Source organism: Zosterops lateralis (genome assembly GCF_965231275.1).
Source record: "Zosterops lateralis genome assembly, chromosome: 1".
Classification (NCBI taxonomy): Eukaryota; Metazoa; Chordata; class Aves; order Passeriformes; family Zosteropidae; genus Zosterops; species Zosterops lateralis.
This window is the reverse complement of record NC_139762.1, coordinates 119,829,754-119,851,775: the sequence shown is the minus strand read 5'-3', so window position 1 is coordinate 119,851,775 and position 22,022 is coordinate 119,829,754. Positions and strand designations below refer to the sequence as shown.

The 22,022-nt window shown below is 39.0% G+C and overlaps 1 protein-coding gene across 5 annotated transcripts in view; it reads left to right on the top strand.

Annotated features, from left to right (window-relative positions):
* EYA1 (EYA transcriptional coactivator and phosphatase 1) overlaps positions 1-22,022 on the top strand; it is a 157,669-nt gene that overhangs the window by 86,805 nt on the left and 48,842 nt on the right. For 3 of the 5 annotated variants that reach the window (XM_083858707.1, XM_083858705.1, XM_083858709.1), the window contains 5 exons: positions 1,693-1,762; positions 2,136-2,281; positions 6,303-6,440; positions 12,860-12,942; positions 13,348-13,534. In XM_083858707.1, coding sequence (XP_083714833.1) covers positions 1,693-1,762; positions 2,136-2,281; positions 6,303-6,440; positions 12,860-12,942; positions 13,348-13,534 — 624 coding nt within the window. The remainder of the gene's footprint in view (positions 1-1,692; positions 1,763-2,135; positions 2,282-6,302; positions 6,441-12,859; positions 12,943-13,347; positions 13,535-22,022) is intronic. The other 2 variants (XM_083858708.1, XM_083858706.1) reach the window with 1 other exon arrangement.

The window sequence follows — 22,022 nt, the reverse complement described above, 5'->3', positions numbered from 1 at the left end:
ACAGAGTAATTACTTTTCATTTTCTGTGAGTAAACTCTGTGATTATTATTCTAATTGAGGGATAGGCCTTCCTCACTTATTGTAATTTATTAATACCAAAGTGTTCATTCTTTTGTCGAGCTTCTTTTCTTGGAGGAAGCCAAATGCATCTTAGCTTCTGACATACAGGATACAGGCACTGTGAGAACAACCTAAGGTGCTTGCTCAGTTTTGCACACCTATGGACTAACTGTGGTAGTTTTGCACACCTGTGGACTAACTGTGGTATTTCTAGCACATTGGTTTATGGTGCAAATCAAATCAGAAAAGGTTCTAATAATATATTTTGGGATTACATTTCCGTAATTTGTCTTTGCAAAATTTGACATCTCACAACCAGTCAGACTCCTGGTAGCCAGCCCTTTCCTGGTCACAGGAATGGTCACAGTGTCCATTTTCTGTACAGACTGTTGAGTATGAAAGCATGAAGCCTGAAAGCCCAAAGAAAGGTTTCTAAGATATTTTAATTTTCTGAGAGAAGAAACTACAGTGTGTACCCAATAGTAGCTACATACATCTGTGGTGATCTGAATAAAGGTTGGACTGTAACTTTTGGCATATCTGCAGCCTCATAGGCCACAGAAGAGAAAAATTATCGGGTGTAGAAGGCACAGAAAGAGGCTCTCTGCTTCCCTCTTGGAGTGTAAAGATGATGGATTTTCCCTGTAGCTGGCCAGGAAGGGGGTAGCTGGTGAGGAGTAATTACGCATGCCTTGTTTATTTCCAAGCACTTAGCAATAAGGCCTGTTGTTTCTCGGGCTGTCTGATTTTACAGTAGTCTCATAACCCGCCGCTGACCCTTTCCTGGCAAAGGCTTCCAAGCCCACCTTGGGACCTAGAGGAGAAGTGACACCCAGACAGTAACCAGAAAGGGAGAGGACTCCCAAAAATATTGCCCCGAGCAGAGTAGGCCAGCAGAGCTGCCACGCTCTGAGGCTCTGAGCAGCACCCAGAAATGCTGGCAGAAATGAGCTGTGTTGGTGGGAGGCTCGGTGTCAGCAGCACTGCTGGGGCTGCCCGGGGAGGGGCTCTCAGTACAGCCTTCTCCCCTTACATGTTTCACCAACAGCATCTGCACCTTGGACATCCTTATGCAACACTAATTTGAAGGGCTATAAGCATTTTAGACAGCAGATAAGATGGAAGAAAATAGAAGTGTAATAAGGTAATACATAGCATGTATTAGGAATTATTTTTTTTAAAAAAGAGGCGCGTGCTCTGATGCGGGCCATATGTTTTCAATCGAGGCACGCATAAAACTCCTTCATAAAATGTAGGTCTTAAAAATTCTAAAAGTTAATAAAATGTTGCACTTGAGATATCAACAATCCTTTGAAAATATGAAGGGAAATGTTTCTATCAGGAAATAGGTTGTTTGCATTGAGAATGTTGCCTGTGTGCAACCAAAGAATAAACTATGGCTCAGGAATTGTACAAAGGGGCAATTTAGTATTTGAGATTTGCAATCAAGATTTTAATGTTAAGCATTCCTGCATAGTTCCTCATAAAATATTATTTTCTATCTAAGGTATCAATGATATTTGAATTTAATTAAAATCTTGTTAATACTCTGAAATTCTATTAGGAAAAATAATATTTATCTTTGGTGTGTGTATTTACACTTCTGTATGCTTTCTTTTCTCCTTGGTGCAGCAATTGGAAGCAGTGGTTTCAGCCCAAGACAAACACACCAGTTCTCCCCACCACAGATTTACCCTTCCAAGTATGATATCTTTTTGAAATAATAATAGTAGTAGTAATAATAATAACTGGAATAGGCAGATTTTAACCTCATTTAAAATAATAATTGAGTCCATCTGTTAAGCCATAATTTAAACCGCAGCAGCTTCTAGGGAAAAAAAAATATATTTTTTAAAATGCTAAGAACATATTTTAAAAATATTTGTAAAGTTCTTATTTCACTTATTCTTTTATTATTGATTTCTTATTGTTTTGTCTCTTAAAGTTTCTGTTGTGTAGCACAGCTGTGATTGTGTGTTAATGAAGCAGCAGGATTATAATAAGGCTAAAAATAAGTGGAGGCATGTCTGTCTAATGCAGCGTCTGTCCTATTTTCTGTCATTTGTAATCAATAGCAGACCCTACCCACATATTCTCCCTACCCCGTCCTCCCAAACGATGGCTGCGTACGGGCAGACACAGTTTACAGCGGGGATGCAGCAAGCCACAGCCTACGCCACCTACCCCCAGCCCGGCCAGCCCTACGGAATCCCTTCCTATGGTAAGAAATCACCACCCTGCTCTTTTATCCCTGAGGTAAATGGGTTTGTAGATCAAGATTGTGTGACCCTTAAGTTAGCACTTAGTGGGGCAGCTGTACTCTAGAGCATTCTTGTGGAAGACTGTTAATTTTCCCACCTTGGAATGAGTGACAATTAATTTATGTATTAAAGAGATAAAAAGATACCCAAGAGGATGAAGCAATTTTGGGATGAGGAGGAGAGGTTGATTAGCTTTTTGTTGGTGACATCAAAAATACAGCAGGGAAAAGAGATCTTGGGGCTTCCATGACACGGGCCCAGCCCCTGGAGACTTGCTCAGGGCTCTGCTCCCCAGCAGTGTGTGAGGTTACATTGGGATGTAAAAGTCTGAATTTCAGCTGATACAGATTACTGGAACCCAGATGAATCTGTGAGGTTGTGCTGATTTTCAGCAGGCAAAAATACTGATTCAAAAATGCTTCCATCAAAAAAAAAAAAAAAAAAAATCTCACTTTCCAATGTTTTAAAACTCCCTGGAGGTGAAAATTGAGGTAAATTGCCACTAAAGCTCTGTCTGCCTGATGAAGGAGATAGTACTAAGTAGCAAGTATTTCCAAAAAAATTAATTTAAAAACAAGCTGCCATGGGTGAGACCATTTTCCTGCCAGACTGTCTGCTGGCAGACCACATAGCAGTGCAGCAGCAAGGATGCATTATTAGAAAATAGGTCTTATATTCCTCGGGGGGAATATATTAAAAATATACAATCCATATGCTTTGGGCAGTATATTTGTAAAAATACATTCACATAATGTAAGTTTTATACCAAAAAGACAGAACGCACCATACAAGCTGTTCACTTTAAAACTGTTAAAAGTTTTAAGTGCAAAACTGGTGAATCTCTGATCTTGAAGCCTGCAAGTTGAAAATGCACTGTATCTCAAGTATATCCTATGGCAGATTATGGTAAACACTAGGTAAAAGAAATACATTATGTTTCCCTTTACTTTAAAATAGGTTTCCAAGTACAAGTTGGATGTTTCAGTTTCAGTTTGAATGCACATATTTAAACTTACACTATGAGATGAGGGAGTCTTGGACACATGCACAGATACACACACACAAGAGCTCCTGTTGCTGAGCCTGTCTGCTAATTCTATCTGGATCAGGTGGGATGATAACCTTTTCCCCACCCTGCTTTTGTTGACCTGTTTCTCCTGTGGACACCTCGTGTTCATACTTGGCTGACTGCTAGTCTTGGGCAGTCCAAACAGTGACTTTTTTGTTTTTTGCTTGGTTCCTCTGGATTAAATCCTGACCTCACTGAAGTCTACTCTAAAATTCCCACTGACTTCAGACAGGCCTTGATTTCACTACTTGAGTTTAGCTGTCTCACTGTCGTCGGAGCTGTAATTGAGAGTTGCTTTACTTGGCAACTGCTTGTGGGGGTTAACATGCTTGCCTGCTCTTTTGTTTTGGTTTGGTTTTTTGCCTAGTCCATCCCCCACTCCTAGGACTTCAGATAAATTTGCAATGTTTTACACTGCAGAGCTACTTTTGACCACTGAAATCCTCAGCTCCTGAGGAATTCTTTTCAGATTTGTGCCTTGTGGGTGGTGTTAAGGTGCTCCTTTGTGATGTATTTTTTAGGAGTAATATTTAAAAGTGAATAACTATTAAAAAGTTTTGGGACTTAAGATATATTTTTGCATATTTAAGGCTTGCTATGTAATCTATGATCCCAAATGAAATTCAGGAGCATTAGGACACTCATTTGCAATAGACAAGAACTGAAACCTTGCTTAGAGCCAAAATTCTACTCTTTGATCTGCAGTTTAGACCCTGTGTACCCTCTGTCTTGCCTTTTTTTCATTCAAGCTGAAATCTTACAGCAGTATAAAGAGAGAAGACTTATGCCTATGTGAAAGGAAAAACTGAGTTGAGGCCTCTTTATTTTTGTTTCTTTTCTCTGGGTCTACTGGCAGAAAGAGTATTTGTGAGTTCCTGTATCAGCCTGCCTCAAGTTTTCTCTCAAGAGTGGAGTTTGGGAAGGTGCTGTCTCAACTGTAGCCTCTTCATTTTTCCAGTTCCCCACCTCCACAGCCATGCAGCCATGCAGGCAGGAAAGGGGGTGGAGGGGAATGCCATTGACAGCTGCTGCCCTGGGGCTCCTGGCTCTGCTTCATCTGCAAAGCCCCTGAGGAGGCTGGAGAATTTCCTGAAGCTCTTTCCTCCTGCCTGCTCCAGCACCAGCATCTAGCAAAGGCTTTGTTTACCAGCTTCTTTACTTCCCAGATCTTGGCAGTCCTCTTGTGTCACTGTCCCTTTCCACTTCCTTGGGTACATTAGACTTGGGAGAAGGGAGCATCAAGGTTTGATGAGTGAAGGCTTTCTGGATGAGAGCAAGTGTGAGAGTAAGTCCCTGGAGATGAAAGGCTCTTCATAGCATGGAGATTTGCAAAAGGGCATGTCAGTGCCAAGTTGTCTTCACTCAAGTGGCATCCTCCTACTGCTGCTTTTGATCATCTCCTCTGGCTCTGTCTGAGATGGAGAGTTGGATCAGGCTGTTAAAGGAAACTTAGACTAGAAATTTAATGCTTGATTTAGTTAAACTTTCTCTAAGCCATATTTAATCAGCATTTCAGAAGCCCTTAAACAGATAACAAATAGGGATTGTTGATACCAAACCATCCATAGCAGGAATTTCCCCTTGGAAATGAGGTGTCAAGATTCATCATTTGAACTGCTTAATTGTAACGTGAAACAGAAGAATCAAGTGAGCATCAGGGAAAAACAAGAAAACAGGTTTATCTTGGCAGTTAGAAGGTCTGGCAGAAGGAATTAAGATTAATTATTAGAACAGTTGAAAAATAATTACTTAGATAGTAGAAAATATGCTGCCATTTGTATATAGGAAGGTATTGAAGTTTTGCCAACAAAGTAACTTCTGAGCCCTCTCCTGCCTTGAAACATCGTTGAATATTGTCTAAAGAAAAATCCAACTAGGAAATGGACTTAGATTAACAGTAATTTTCAAAGGAATGTTACTAATTCACACTTAGTTAATTCAGTTCAAATATTGTTGGTTTCTGAACAATGAGGTATCACTGACTGCCACAGTGAAACCTAAGAATATTGTATCACTTTTCCATTACTTTGGCTATAATTATTTTTAAATAGTAGTTCATGTTGGGACAACCTTATAATTAAAACTAAGAGACAGAGGCTGAATTGTGTGCATTTCCTCAGTATTTTGCTTGCTGATATTTGCTTGCTCATTGCCTTACAAATTGAGGGAAGAATCACTGAAATGGGCAGCAAGTCATTCATTGATTAGACTTTGGATTCTTTTATAACTAAATTTAGAAATGAGAGAGTAATGTGGTGTGTAATGGATTTCTCTGTCAGTACAGATTAATGACTCTGCTGTGTTTTTCCCAGTTCAGGAGATTGCTTCAGGAATAGTTCCCGTCTCTTAGGTGCTTATTTGTTAAGAACTGAATTGGTTTTTAATTACCTTTGAAAAATCATCATTGCACTTAATAGTGCTAGTTCTCTTTATCCACTTGTAATTCTTTAAAAAACCATTCTTGGAGCTGTGTGATTTTCATGTAGGAATAATATACAATGCAATTCTCAGTTATGTCGTTAATGGGTAGATGGCAGGAGAGCTTGGCTATGCTATGCTATGCTTCGTTAAATTCATATAAAGTTGCTAATCTGCCTCTAATGTCATGAATATATGGAAAAGTTTGCCTCTGGCAGAGGAAAGGAAAAAAGGAATAATGCAACTTCCTGTTCATGTATAAATTTCTTTTGCAGTTATTGGAAACACAGTTTTGAATTTAACCTCTTCCTGGTGAACTTCAGTTTTCAGTGTGCTTTTAAACTGCCCTTACCCTATTAATTTGTGCATGCTCTCAATATTTGTTCTCTCAGGCAATAGTAGGTATATGTTAAAATGGCTGTTAATGAAGTGATTTTGTTTTCCATCCCTGTTTGAATATGAACAAATAGATTTGCTGTCACTAACTGATTTAGGTGCATTGTGGGCAGGCATCAAGACAGAAGGTGGATTGGCACAGTCACAGTCACCTGGACAGACAGGATTTCTAAGCTACGGTGCCAGCTTTAGCACACCTCAACCTGGACAGGCTCCCTATAGCTACCAGATGCAAGGTCTGTATAAACAGATATTACCATGAATTAGATATAGCTAATGCTACAGTGAGGCTTTTTCCTCCTTGATTTGTTATATTCCTAGAATAAAAATGAATGTTTGCTTGAGCACTTAACTCTGGTTTTATTGCAGTTGGAGATGAAATGATGATTGCCTTTGCTGAGGGAGCAACAGGCCAGCTCTCAGCAGTTTGGAAGATCCCTTGCTTCATTAAATTTTAAATAGTAAAATGTTCTAGTGTTATTACAGTAAAAAATGCATCTCTGAGTAGCAGTAGTTTAGCCAATAGTGAATGGGACAAAGCTAGTCCTGTAAAACGTGACAGGATTATGAATTTAGGAAGTGCCAAATATAATTTGACACCTGAGCGTGTTCTAGGAGGGAGAAGAAGATAAAAATACCTACTGCAGCTGTGGAGGTAGCTAAGTAATGATTGAAGTCTGATTCTTTGAAGTCTATTTAAAAGCTGAAAGTCTTTGTGTATGCAGGCTATTATTATCAATTATATTTTGTAGCTGTACTTTCCTGTTTAGTTTACTTAGTGTCTTTCCACCTTGTTCTCCCAATTCCTTTTCCCTCTTCTGTATTGAGAAGTCACTGGATGTGCCTGGTTCAGGATTGTTCACCACTTAATGGATATTTTTAAAAATCTTTGTTTACCAGAAATAGCTAATTTGGGATGTCTGCTGCAGGCCTTTTCACACCTGACTTTGACAGTAGATATCAGGTGTGTTGCAGATTTTGGAATTGTTGAAATAAGACATCAATCACAGAAAGGGAACACATTTTTTATAAGTTTAGCACCTTTGTATATTACCAAGCTCAGTCTAAACTGTGTGCCACCAAGTAAACCCTCCATGAAATGTCTTGAGGCAGAAATGCTTTCAGAGACTAAGTGAATAAGATTTTGCTTTTGTTCTACAGCTTTAAGGATATGTTGATCCAGTCCTTTGCTCAGACACAAGAGAGATGGTTTTTGTGGTATTTTTTTAAAAATCTCCTTTTGAACTGCATGTTGAGTAGTTCCATAGGGCGGAAGTGACCATCTGACATCTGAAATACTGCTGATTTATAGTATACTCTGACAAGCAAGAGGGACAGGACCAGAGTGGCACATGTATTTTCATCTACATGCCGAAGAGTGATGATCTTTTCCTCAGCCGAGTAAATATAACCAAACAAGGTTACTGGTTTTGCTTTCTGCAGGCAGCTACACAAAAAAAACTCAGACAACAAACACACCTCCACACCCCCCCAAAAAAATTCTACCTCTCTGTAGGAGAGAGCTCAAAATACTTGCCAGCAGTGGCTAAAATGAACTTCTGAATCAGCATTTCAGCTTTCAAGGAACTGATAATTCATGGTCACTTGGAAATAGTGTTGTTGAAAAATCAGGTCTGTACTACCTATACTTTCTATTGCAGTAGTACCTTCATGCCACAGTCATATACTGGGATCCTGTTGTGTTAACCTCTACAGACAAATAAAAATGTCGTCCCCATAGAAGTTGGAGGCTAAAATTAAACACACAGGCTAGAAGATCCTAATGAAGCAATAAAGCTGACACTGCTTATGTATAATAAATAGTTGGCACCCCATACTGGTTATCTAACAGATCTAAAGGTGCTTTTTGTAAAATATCGATCAGAAGGATGTCAATAAAAAGGGATTTTAGGCAGGACAAAGTTTGGCAGATGTCTACGGGAAAATCATTCAACAGAGGGAGGAAAGAAGAAGCAGCATAGGATAATGTGGAGAGTGCTTGGAAAGTCTTAAGTGAATGCTGTAAGTAGTGTGAATGCTGACATCAATAGTGCAAAGCTAGGACTCATTCAATAGACTGCATAGAGTCTGCCATAAAGGGTATTGCTTTTATTGTTTTGCTGTATGCAAAGTATGTATAAGATCAGAATTGTCAAGCTCAGCAAAGGATGACAGTTATCAAGAGATGGAACAGTAAGATCTTGGAAAGCATTTCAACTGTATACTTTGAGAGGCAAGGATCTTAACATATTCTGCAAAAAGAAATATATTAAAGATGACCCAGTTGTGAAGCTCTAATAAGAAATGGATGAGAAGCATAGATTTAATGATGGAATTGTCTGCAGGGCTTAGGGAGCAGGGGATCCTAGCCCGGGTACTGCTCTAACTGTGCTGTGCTTGGGCTGAGAGCTGCTCACCTGTGCAAGCCAATGGATCATTGACAGTCTGGCTAAGGCAGAAGAGCCACAGGTCAGAGTTGGAGGGTCCCTGTGTTGTATATGTCCTTTTTGTGTTCATAAACAGGACAGTGTGTGGGTGAGGGAAGGACGGGTCTATAGAAACCTGAGAGACCATAAGAATGGAAATAAGAATAATATTTCAAATGAAAGGACTGGTGGAGTCATTAGTTGCTAAGTAGAAAAGAATCACATTGCTGAACAGGTCTTTCTTGCAATTAAATGTTTGAGAGTGTATGTCTGTACTATACATGAGAATATATGTCTTGATAATATTTTCATTAAGTTAACTTTTATATTTGAAATAACTCTAAATTGACTTAATTCTCCCTTTTGATTGAACAGCTGTTAAAAGTAAACAGGAACATTTGTTTCCCTTTGCCGATTTAATTTTGGAAGGAGAACCTATTCATAATTTCAAGTATTATTTAAGGACAAAATTGATTCTCATGACAGAAGATCGGGTTAGTGCTGCTGCCGTTCAGTTGTTTGTGCAGAAACCTCCAGAGAGGAAAATGAATTTATTCTGCCTTTTCCCTCTAGCAGTGTATGGGCAGGCTGCAGCCTCAGCCTTGTCATGGCCTGCAATGGCTGTTCTTCATCTCCTGCGTGCAGCTGCTGAGCTGCTAAATGGGGATAATGGATCCCACAACCTACTCCACAACGGAGCGTTACATGACAGCGCGCGCTCGGGGCCCTGCTGGCATTCTTGCCTTCGGCAAAGGGGATTTCCTAGTGGCCTTGCAGTTGTCCTGCTCGTGTTCCCTGACTGGGGTTACCTCGTGCTCCAAAGCTTTGGAGTTAATTCTGGTTCATCTCCCCGGGATGAATGTCTCCCTGCAATGTAGAGACGCTGCCTCGCGGTGCGTGTGCAGCCAATTAAACCCAGCGCTTTTCCTGACCCTGCTAAAATTACAGCGTCATTAGTCACCAAACAATAGTGGGGGGAGAGGCTGCCAGCTTATGAAAATTATAAGGATAACTGCTGCCTGTGACTCCTAGCTAAATTTATTCTGGTAATTGGATTTTTGTTTGTCACAAATTTATAATCTCATTAAGGGAGGGTATATAGGAGAAAGGGTGAGAAGGGGACTCAGGCAGTTCTGCCACCCATCTCCCCTCCCTCCCCCAACTTTATTTAACGAGTGTGTTCCTTAAGCTGTTTTTCATATAAGTTGCTTCATAGATGTTGAAAGACCGCTTACATGACTAATGGCTGTGGGAATGAGCCGTTGTTCCTATATTGGCACAGTTATAAGGATTGCACAGTGAGGATAAATGGAGTGGAGAAGGGCTGGGGGAAACAGCAAGGAAAGAACTCCATTTGCAAATGTCTTATTTGAGTCTCCTTTGATTGTGATAAAAAGCATGGCTTTTACCCTCCATCTGAGTACCCTACCACTGGAAGGGTGCTAGACCTGTGATGAGCACTAGCATTGTTTTAGTTACCAAGGCTGTGATGGTAGAGAATAACTATCTGATTGGTTTGGGAGTTCAACTGTAAAAAAGTAAACGTTAAGGTATTTGGTTATTATTATACAGTATAAAAATATTGTGCTGGATGGCTAAGCAGTTACTAGGACAACAAGGGGGAGTTTGCCAAGGGTTTTTAAACACTGTAAGCAAACGGAAGAAACCTTGAGTTTAAATAGCCCATCTGGCCTTCTAAGGCTTTCCCAAGAGAGCTGCACTAAACTTCTGCCACATACATTGTACTCTGATGATAGACATAGCCCATGGCAAGGAGACTGAGCTAGGAAAGCAAATGGGCTTCTGTGGCCAATACACGGGGGAGGACCTTACCCTGTGCCTGAGGCGGCACGGGGCGCACCCCGCTCCTGGAGCACGCCCTGGTCCCAGCAGGGTCCAGCCGCCTTCCGATGCTGACTGGGATTCTCAGCTTTAATGTGGGTCAGAGCTCTTTGCAAAATAGACCTTTGACCTGCAATTTACAGCTTTTATCACATTTTAAAGCTATGTAGCCGGCCAACATAAGGCAGTAAATCTCGCATGTTTTGTAGTGATTCTCATTTTTGTGTTTGCTCAGCTAAGGCAGGATAGCGGCTCTATGCCATATTATGGCTGAATATTTAAAAAAACAACTTGCAAAATCATGAGTATTTTATAAACAACTTCAGGCCTGTAGTTCTGGGTGGCCCACAGAGCTGTTTCTGAAAAACCTGCTTCATGTTTGTTACGGTCTAGGAGACCCTTACCCCTCCTCCATAGAAGCCAGTGCTGACCATGAGATGAAAGAGAGAGATCTGTGTGTTAGTGTGTGTGTGTCTTTGTCTGAGAGGGAGAGATGCTGGCTGGCATGTAATTACTTTTCTCATTTGCTCTTGCAAATTATTTTCTAAACTTTCTGAGGAAAGATAATGTATTACTCAAACAAAGTTTGGAGTTTTTCTACTTATGAGAGGCCTTTTATATTATTTTAGGGTGGCTCAAACTGTTGTAGCTTTAAAACCTGGGTTTGAATGTAATACTGCATCATTCAAAAAACCCTACAGAAAAAAGAAGAGACACAGTGATTTGTATTCTTCCACACAGAGCACTATAAGAAATAAAATATCATTTCAAAGTTTTGCAATTTAAAATATTTTTCAGCTGTATTTTGGCTTTTATGTTTGTTACAATAAAAAATAACATCTGTTTTCCAATTTTAAATTAAATTTAAAACATGTTTTTCTCATTAGCACTGTTTATCTGTACTATCTGCTAAACTTGGATGTCAACTCCTCTGCTGGAGTAATCTGATTTTAGTTCACAGGATTAGTAGCATCTATCAACAATCAGAGTTTTGCACTAGTAGAAGATAGAAGAGAAAGGTTTACAGTCATTTCATACCTTAAGTTTAAGCTTCATCCTTTACCCCCACTGCTGTTGGACTTCTCATCTACTTCTTTGAGGCTTAACTTGTATGTGCTTTTAGTAACTTTTGCAGTCAAAACATATAAATATTTTTTTCCTTCTGACTTCTCATAGCTAGGATATTGCTTAGGTGTTTTTTTGTTTAAGAAAAGTAAATATCTCACAAATGTCCTTCAGGGGTTGCAGTAAATATGGACCCCTGCTTTCATTCTGTCCTCTTTGGAGTTGAAAGAAGTATCACTTCTCCCAACAAGTAACCTCTTTCTGGATTTGGTTGTTAATTGAGTTGTGTCGGGTACATCAGAGGATTGGTGCATCTGTGTGCCTGACTCCCTGTTGATTTTCATCCCTCCTTGTCTCCTCTGCTCACCTGCAAGTTTTGCTCCCAAGGTCTCTGTCTATCTTTGTGCTGAGGCAGATTTTGGTGGTGAGGGAGGCTGTAAACAACCTGTGCGCTTTAATAACCTGCGCTGACTGGGGCTCTCCTGATGGATGAGTTCAGTAGGTTGCCTCATTACAGACTTTGTGGTAGCTTATGTAGCTTCACCCTGTGCATCCATATGTCTCAGCTGGTGGCTGTGTCACTCCTGGGTTATAACCAGTGAGGGCAAGACAGCTGAAAGGGGGTTGCTGCCCTTTTAGTGGAACAGCTTCTCAGGTTAGGTATTAAACGAGAGCCCCATCTGTCTATTTTTGGTGGCTCATGAAAACTGGAGGAGGGAGATGAAGGCAGCAATTCAGTCTCTGGGCTAAATTCCATCTTGGGTCTCCTTTCTCAGAGAGGTACTTTTTTTTTCTCTTGTGTCATGCCCGGTACACTCTGTCAAAAGAGGAGAAGCTTGCAGCCCAAGGCTGTCTCTGATCAGTTAGTGAGTCTTAATGGCTTTGCAGTCAGACTGAGATGAGAGGACACAGTTCTCAAAGGTGGAAGGAGAAACAGAGCCACCACACTTTCATGAGGGGACATGGTGTCTCTCTGGACAAGGCTTGCCCTTATTGTTCAACAACAACAAAGTAAAGAAACCCTCATTACTTCCACAGTGCTGGGTGTTATTCCTGGGGTGCCATAACCCAATTTTCCATCAGAGCTGAGGTCGGTCCAAAATTCCACTCTAAATTTCAAGGATTGTTTTTTATTGCAATAATGAAACACAGAGTGAACTATGAATTATCACTTTCTGTGTATTAACATGTTATAGAGCAGAATTGGTCAACATATGGAAAATATTACAAATATGCCATAATGTTATGGTATAATCTTGTGATAGAAGGTATTTTCCAATACTTTGTTTTAGTAATTCATACAATTTTTCATTTCATTTCAGGCAGCAGTTTTACAACGTCATCAGGAATATATGCAGGAAATAATTCGCTCACAAATTCTACTGGATTTAATAGTTCACAGCAGGTAAATTTGTAAATAGGAGTTCAGCAAACTTTGGCAAACTTTGAATTCTCATCCACTGAAAAAATGTAGCCCTTAAATAGCTTGTTGAAAGAAATTGTCATCCTTTCAAGTTAAACTAAAGTTTATAAATGTTTTTCTTCAACCTGTCATCTTCCAGTACTAGAACTGATTGTCTGAGGTTGATGTTTTTATTCACACATCTTCAGCAGTGTGTCTAATAAACTATTTGTATGAGAAGACATACTAAATTATGTGTAATTTAGATTTTGTTTTAGGTTCTACAGTATCCAGTCCAGGAAGCATACATGCTCAAAGTCTGACATGTGCTTGTAGTTATATTTTGGAATTTATACTAAAAAGTAGCAAAACTTTGATGGACTATTCAGTTGCTTTTTTGTCTTGCAGGAATATCCCTCTTATCCGAGTTTTGGCCAGGGCCAGTATGCACAGTATTATAATAGCTCACCCTACCCTTCACATTACATGACAAACAGCAACACCAGCCCTACGACACCCTCCACAAATGCAACATACCAGCTTCAGGAACCACCATCTGGCATCACCAGTCAAGCAGTTACAGATCCTGCAGCAGGTAATTACACGGATTTTATGGTCCCTATGAGGCACGTTTTTGTAAGTTGAAAGGGGATTGAATTGGATTTTTTTTAATGTAGTTGTTGATTTTTTTTTTATTATTATTTCTTAATCTTGAGCCTGTGTCATATCTTGGACAGATTTTAACAGAAAATAGACTAAAGAAAAAAAAGAGGATCAGTAAAAATTTTAACACTTATCTAGAACACAAGTTGTTTGTATTAATTTGTAAAGTGTTTGTTTTAAAAATTGCATAGTAAGGATAAGTCTTTACAGTGAACGACAACCTGGTGCTTTTAACCTCTGTATTCATTAGGATAAACCCCTTTGATTTTTCTTAAATAAGACTGAAATCAAGAGGCCTTCAAATCATAACCCACATCTCTACTTGAAAGAGAGTTTTTGAGTTCTTTATTTCAGAGGACATAATAATGCTTGCAATGGAGAGTTGAAATTGCACAAGTGTTTCCATTTTAAGAAAAGATTTTCAGTGGCTTATTCTTTTTCCCAGTCATTTTACCTTTCTTGGTGGAATTTGGCAGTCCTTTACTAGTTGAGATATTTTCTGAACATTTATGCCAAACTGCTCCAACTGTTTTTGGAAATGGAGGGTGAAAAATACTTTCCTCATTGTTTAAAAAAATGTTAAAATCCTTTTTTTAACAGATCAAACATGTCAGTCCTTAGTAGATGGCAGAAGTATGAAGTCTGTCAGAGAGAAAGTCCAAGGTTGCAGATGTGTTTCTTAGTAATGCAGGAAGAAGCAGTTATGATTTGGCAGTGGTATCAGGTGGTTTTGTTTTGGACTTCTTTGGGATGAGGTTGTTTTTAGTTCTCTTGAAGCACTTGATGGGACTGATCTTTCATGTGCAATGCTAAATTTCACTATAATTGGCTAGGCCTCTTTTGCTTTTCTGCATGAGTGTGCACCTGAAGATAATGTTATGCAGTGTTGTCCCTTTTGAGATATTTGCTGCAAGTAAATAGGGAAGAAAATACAGCTGGTGTACGCATTGACATACACAAGGTCACATGTGTGCACTGCATTTGAGAAAAGAATTTTTCTTAATACATGAGTCCTAACTGGGGTCTGTGGCATTTTGGTATGGATGCATATTGATGTCTGCATAATTATCCAGCTTTTAACTTTTTAAATTTTTTTTGCTTTTGTTTTCTTGTGATTTTGTTTGCTTTTCTTTTTAAGTTGGAAGCAGTTAAGTTCCTCTTAGCCCAAAACCCTAAGGTGATCAAGTTTTAGCTGTTATCAAGATACTAAAATTTAATCATTGTATCATCTGTGTCTCAATCTTTTGCAAAATCTTTGCATGTATTTTTCTAAAGTCATTGATCTTTACTATAGGATTTACTTCCTAAAAGGTATAGTAAATGTGCATATGAAAAGAGGAGGTATATTTTTCCCAAGCTCAAACTTAGTGGCTTAAAGGCTGTCCTCCTATTTAAATAGTTTTCTGTGCTCTATAAGCCTGAACAGAGCTTTTCTCAGTTCCTTTTTAAGAAGTCTTTCTTTTCTCTCTCACATTTTTCAAATTCTTGTTATGACAGTTTTTTCTAAAAATTTGAAGGAATTTGGTGGGCTTTCTCGTGGATGAGTTCTGCACCTAATCCTTCTTCTAATTCGTTATTTCATGTATTGAAAGCTGTACATCCATGGATTCCCTACCACTGCTTGCTTAGCCCTTGCTTGGACAAGGGCACACCTCCTCTGGCATTGCTGTGGTTGCCATTTCTTTTCTCAAGACATTAACATTACTGATTTAACAGTTCTGAAAGTGTTCCTTCCAGCAGTTTGCAAATAACAACTCTTAATGTAGCTATGGGGTTATCATGGGCTGGCTGCCTTCACCAGAGGAAAAGGCACATTTAGGAAAGTACCTGCTGTGGATCACTCTATTAGAAGGAGCTGATGAAAGTCATCTCCATCAATGTGGTTGCAGTCAGCAGAAGGTATAGGGTGAAATTTCTCTATTTTTCTTTATGCATTTTTTTCCTTTATGCAGTTAAGTTAGGCTCCTTCTGTATTGACTGGAGAGAGATGAACACTTCTAATTAGAGTTCAGTTTAACAATAGTCTTAATCCTGAGATGCCAAAGCCTTTCCAGTGGTATGAAAGCAGTTTAAAGTGGCTGACATACCAGTGCTGGCTTCCTAAGGAGAAATTAGACAAGAATGTTTTGCAGCCTCACAAACCTTCAGTGCTGGTAAAAGGGAAGGAAGAACCCATCAGTGAATCCAGTGCTGTGCTTGCCATTTCTCCTTGGACAGTATAAATGGTTGTACTTTTTTCTTGTTGAGGTTTATCGCTAGCCCTCAGATGAGCTCATTCACAGTCTGCTTGGAAGAAAAAGCAAGGCTGGGCTCAAAGAAAAGAGGGATCAACAAGTAGGAAGGGAATGCTGGTGGAGTGGGGACAAGCGAAGGTGTATTCAACAGAATACAGTTGGGTCAAAAACACAGAACAAAAGAGAAAATTAAACAAAATTTTATTACAATTAGTAAAATTTCTATAGACTGTTTTGCCACATCTGCTCAAGTTAGGCTGCTGATTCTTTACTGCGTCTGGAATGCTTCATATGAGGGATGGTGGGGAGCAGTGCAGAGCCATCACATTTAGTAGGATGGGCTCCAGCTGCTGAATTGCAGCTGTCTATCCTTAGACATCTTCTGTATTTATAAAAACACATGTAATCCATGTGGTTATGAACTATGCCAGGACAAGCACAGAACAGTTTTCAGACTTCACAGAGGCACCAGAATAATTTGACAGACATAGGTGGTTTCTATGAATTTGGGCCAGTAAGTGAAACAGAAGAGTCTGGTAAGAAAAATGTGAAAGGGAGAAAGTAATTATGTGCTCTTCTGACATTTTTAGTAGAGTTTTGCAGACTCAGAAATCTCAGATAATTTCACTTGAAATATGTTTAATTCCTTGTCCAAATATAAAATAATCCTTTTATGGTTTCCCTCAGTTACTAGTTAAATTTCAAAGTTTTTGCCATCTAATCCAGAACATGCAGGAATTCTTGCAGAAAAACCTGAGATTTCCCATACTCAGTGTTTCTTCTTCTCTTCACTTTCAGGATTTGAATCTTTCTTGTACCACAGTCAAGACAAAACCATTCATTGCCCAGAGGTTTATAGTCTTTGTATCCATAAATCAGATATACAAATTCATGTTATTTTCTTGTGAACAAAAGCCTGTGTTTTTCTTAGTGATGTAATCAGAAAGTTGTTGGTTTTTTGTCTAAGCTGTAGTATCTAAGAGAAGTAATAATAATTAAAATTATAAAAGAAAATAGAAATATGAGCAAACACTAATTTTCCCTTGCAATATTCAAATTTATTGAAATAGATTCAGAGTGAACAGAAGCAGTATTTCTTTATATTTCATGTAGGTAAGCTATGTAGATCTTTGCTGCAGGATATTGTGGATGCAAAAACTTCATGCCAGTTTAAGCATAACTTTGACAAGCTCAAATATTAAATTTACACAGACAACAAGAAATTCCTGATGCACAAGATCACTGGAGACTGCGGATGAATAAGTGCTGTGTGGATATCTGTCCATTTTATGCTTTCTCACTTAGTTTCCAGCTGTTTGCCGGTGTTGAAACTTACCCTGGAGAGATGGAGTTATGCCCCCATCCACTATGCCTACCCTGATGCTCAAAATTTCTTGGAGCAACATTCATAATATGTATTTCTAGGAGTTAATATAGAAACAACCTACCTTTTCTAAAGCCATAATAATTTTGTCTTGCAATATTTCAACTCCATCATCACAGCTGGTAATAAAAAAAATTCTTGATTTGCACAATTTTTTTTTCATTCAGTCAGGAAGGCTGAATTTATCCTTCTAGTTCATATGATGATGTATTTGTAATTTTGTATACAGTGTTTCTCACAAGAGAGACTTGCATTGTCCTTGAGATTCAATCTCTTTCATTTTCCTTGGTTTCTGTAATAAGTGTGTTTAATACATTACTGGAAGGTTTGGGTTTTTTTTTTTTAATATTACTCACATACTTCACAATGCAGATTAAAAACCTCACAAGGGTTGTGCCAGCCACAAAACTTGGTCTCAGACACGGGTCACTGTTTTGTTTTTAAAGACTAAACTTTTTCCTTGAGTTCTATATCATGTTTAGTATTACAAAAGGGAAAGGAACTTTATTTCTTATCATGTTTCATAATAAAAAATTAGAGACAGAAAAGTGAAAAAGGGCAAATAATTTGTATAGACAACTTTCACTGATACCTGTATGGGAAGAAATGCAGCTATATTGGCAGTACATTTCTGGTATTCCGATGTTTGTTCTTTTTCGTAAATGGAAATGAAGAGTAAATCTAGAGGATATATTTATATAAAGAAGGAAAATCACAGAAAATTCTGTAAAAACAGAAATTAAATTGGATACAATAATGAATGACAAAGTGCGGTACTGGTTTTGCTTTTCTCATAATGATTGTTCTCCTGGGATGTTTATCTTTGTTTTTGATGGAACTAAAAATAACAATGTTTTCAAATTGTTTGAAAACTGAACTAATGAGTAAGGAAGAAATAACTATAAAGGATACAGGTACTACTGGCCCATTATGGATTGCTTTGCTTTTTTTCTTCAACAAAGAATGCTGGGGAGAAAATCTGGACCACTTTACATTGCAGTGATATATAGTTTATAAATACTGTTATATATGATATTTTAAATATGCAATCCTAAATCAAAACCAGGCTTTGAAATAAATAGTCATTTTTGCCACTATTTTTAACAGGCTGTTGAGAGCTTCTGTCAAGTTTATAATCGCATGCTCTTAATTCCTAATATACAAACATTAAATTTGTTTTTCAAGTGAAGATTTTGACATTTTGTCAAAACAGCACTAGAGATATACTTCAGTGATACTGCCACCAGGCATTATTGTATTTCTTTCAATACTTAGTGCTTTTACTTACTACCAACACAGTACTTTTTTTTTTAATAGACAAGTTTTAAAAAAATCCACAAATGCACATGGTTCTGCTGCATTTTTTAATCCTGGTCCAGTTGTATGCAAGTAGAAGTTTGTATAAGTGCTCATGGAATTTGTGTTTAGTTCTATTTATGCAAAAGGAAACTTTAATTATGCAAAAGTAAGAAAATCATTGTGTGAGGTTGACATATTCAAATTATTTGAATCTTATATTTTTATTCTAGTACACAGGAGTTGAAATAACACTGGCAAAATACAGTATAAGATTTAAGGGGGAGCCATTAATCTAGGCACAATCTAAATGGAAAATTTTGGTACATAGCTACTTGCAGACACATTTGACTGTACTAACTACCCTAGACCCACCTCATCCATGTAATTTACATTGTGACATGGGATATGATTACTTAGATAATGTATGTTTACTCTTCTTTGCATAACCTTTAGGTGTAGTAGGGAAAAAGTCTGACAAAATTTGCAATGCCTTTGTCAACAGCAAAAGCTCTACCCACACACTGACCAGCTGGATTTACCTACAGACAGACTTGATTTTGGGCTTTCTGGCATAGCCAGTTTTCCCCAGATTTGTCACTGAACACTATTGCTGTACATCAAAATCAACAGTAAGAAAATACAGCAATTACTATGGGGGGATTTTCATAACAAACAGAAATCAATTACAGAATATGGTGTTGCAAATGCTATCTCTGCAGCTGTACTGTTCATAAATAACCAAGGTGTTTTTGTTTTTGAGATGATGGAAAATTGTCCCATGTGACAAAACCATCAACACTGCCCAAAGTGATATATAAAAGGAAGTATAAGCTTATGAACTCTAATATCAAGTTGCAGTTTTATGGTACCTTGAAGCATAGAGGAAAGTCTGATAGAGTATGGTTCATGTATTTTAGTTAAGCCAGAAGGTAAACATATTTCATTCCTCACAGTTATGTTTTTCTCAGCCTTGATGTCACCGTATGCTACAGGGGTTGCTACCAGGTCAGAAGCAGGGGAGTACCAGTCACACCTGGAAAATAAGATATGTATAGAATCTGGGCTTAAAATGCTTTCTTCTGACTGACTGTAGAAGTCAAGAACGGATCTTTTACACTTATCCAAGGTTCAGAAGAGTGTGAAGCAGAAATAAGCTATAACATTTAGTGTCTGCCTAGAGCAAAGTACTGAGAGTTGCTATAGCAGGGAGATCTAAAATGAAGTGTATGTCCATGGATGCAGAACAATAATCATTGCTACATTGTTAATACAATTTTGTGAAGGCATTACAACACAGAGAAATGGCTGTGGTGATCCACCAGGCTGTATGCTGCCTGTCACAGGGGCCATCAGCAGGCACCTCAAGAGCATCAAGGACAGGCTAGGCTTGTGTAAGATTTGCCATAAGCACTTTTCCAGATCCCAAATATTTTTGTCTCAGGGGATTTCCAGACCTGCTATTTTTTATGTGTTTAGGGTGTCCCTGCATTAGCATTTTAATTTTGAGTAGGGTCTTTTTTGATGTGAAGCTTTGGCTTAGCAAAGCAGTCCCTAGGGCACCCAAGTGGGGTCCTTTCCGTCAAAGCTAACCTGCCCTCCAGAACACCTCCTGATTCCTCCAGCCCCTACTGAGGATGCCCAGGAGACTAGATCAAAATGCACTTGCTCTGAAATCTCCTCTCAGAAACAGCCAGCAGAGCCTGATGTAGTTGCCACCACTTGCCTGATCCCACAGATCCAACTTGCTAATGTGGTGCAGCTGTAGCACCCCTGAATGCTTCATTTCCAGGAATGTCTTCAGGCCTCTCTTGAGCCCATGCAATATTTTGGGAGCCTGGCATGGGGTTCTTTTTGCAAAATATGTACAGATCTTGTAGCTTTTATCTGAACTCCTTGTATTTAACCAGGGTACTGCCAGCTCCCTTTGGTGATCTTGCTTTTGTGTTGGACAGGCAATGGATCTGATCCTCACCCCCTTCTCTGCTCATGATTATGTGGAGGGCAGGGTTTTCTCCTGCACTTACTCATGTTTGTGATGCTCAAGGACAGGATAAAATTGAATTCAGTCCTTTAGAAAAATCATCATTTCACTTGGCTAGTATTAAAGAATGTCTGGTACCATGAAGTCAGCTGAAGTTGAACAAATTAACCTTCTGTCACCAATGATTATAGAATAATGGGTATAGTGATAACATGGTTTGTGTCTATGTAAATTGACTTCAGCAAGTCTTTCGATGCCCTGACAGTTAAATCTTTTCACTTAACAAAAAATTGTTAAAGCAAGCTAGGCTAAAGCAGTTTGGCAGGAATACAGCAGAAGCTGTCCATAAAAAGGTGTTTAGGAAATCATGTCCAGAGAGAAGTCAGTGAGAGCTCGCTGTTAAAATAGTAGGATGGCTACAGCAGCATTCCTCAGTGTCTGCCTTGGGCCTAGCACCAGACCACATTTTCATTAATCATTTGGGTGACGGAACAGAATGTGTTTGCCTATTAAATATGTAGATGACACCATGCTGAGAGGGGCTGTGAGGCCTTTGGAGACGGGATGAGAACTCAAAAAATGGAGATGTGATCTGAATAGGAGCAGGTGTGAGGTATACATTTAGGCAGGAATGATGAACTGCACAAATGTGGGATGGGGAATGTTGGCAGCTTCTTCCAGGCTCTACCTTTCCCTGCGGACCATTCTCAGTACTCCAAATATTAGTGGCACAGAGAGTACTGTCAGCCGGTGTTGTTTTTCTTTCTCTAAAATTTGTCAGGGCTTTGGCTAGTTGAGGCTCAGGGCTCAGCTGGACACTGTATTCCTTAACTAGGTTTCCTTATGAGGCCCTGAGAGCAACCATTGGTCAGTAAGCCATGCACACAGAGGCACATACATGGAAGAAGTTTCTTGCACACAATGTCATATTTTCCCCCCATCTGTCACACTGTTTGTAACACACTGATTTCCTGAGTAGACTCAGAAGTTGCAGGTATTAGCAATGTTGCTTATTCAGTCATGTGCAAGGTCTTTGAGAAACAACCAATTCAATGTCACTTCTTCCTCAGAAGATGATCTAGGAAGGCTGAATCTAATATTTGTGGAAATATTGAAGAAAATGCAAACCTTTTCCAGCCAAGTGGCGTCCAGAGGAGAATGCAGAACATTCTGGAAGTCAAGCTTTGCTTGACTTTGCTTTCCATTATTTTGTCCAGTTTGGTGAGGCTGTAGAGAATGAGAATCAGAGCCTAGAAAAGAAGATTGAAGGGAAGGGTTAATCTAACAACAAAGGGAACCTGTGAACAGGTTGCATGCAGATACAATGAAGGGAATAATTTTCCCCCCACTTTCACAGATTAAACTTCTACTGCTGTAATGAATGCTGAAATTGTATGTTCTGATAACGTGGCTGTCCAAGCAGTGGAGATTTCCTGGAGACATCCATAAGAGCAGGACAGACAAATCTTTCTTGGGAATGATGGAAGTACAGTGGTCCCAAGAAGGGGTCCTGAGGCAGGAC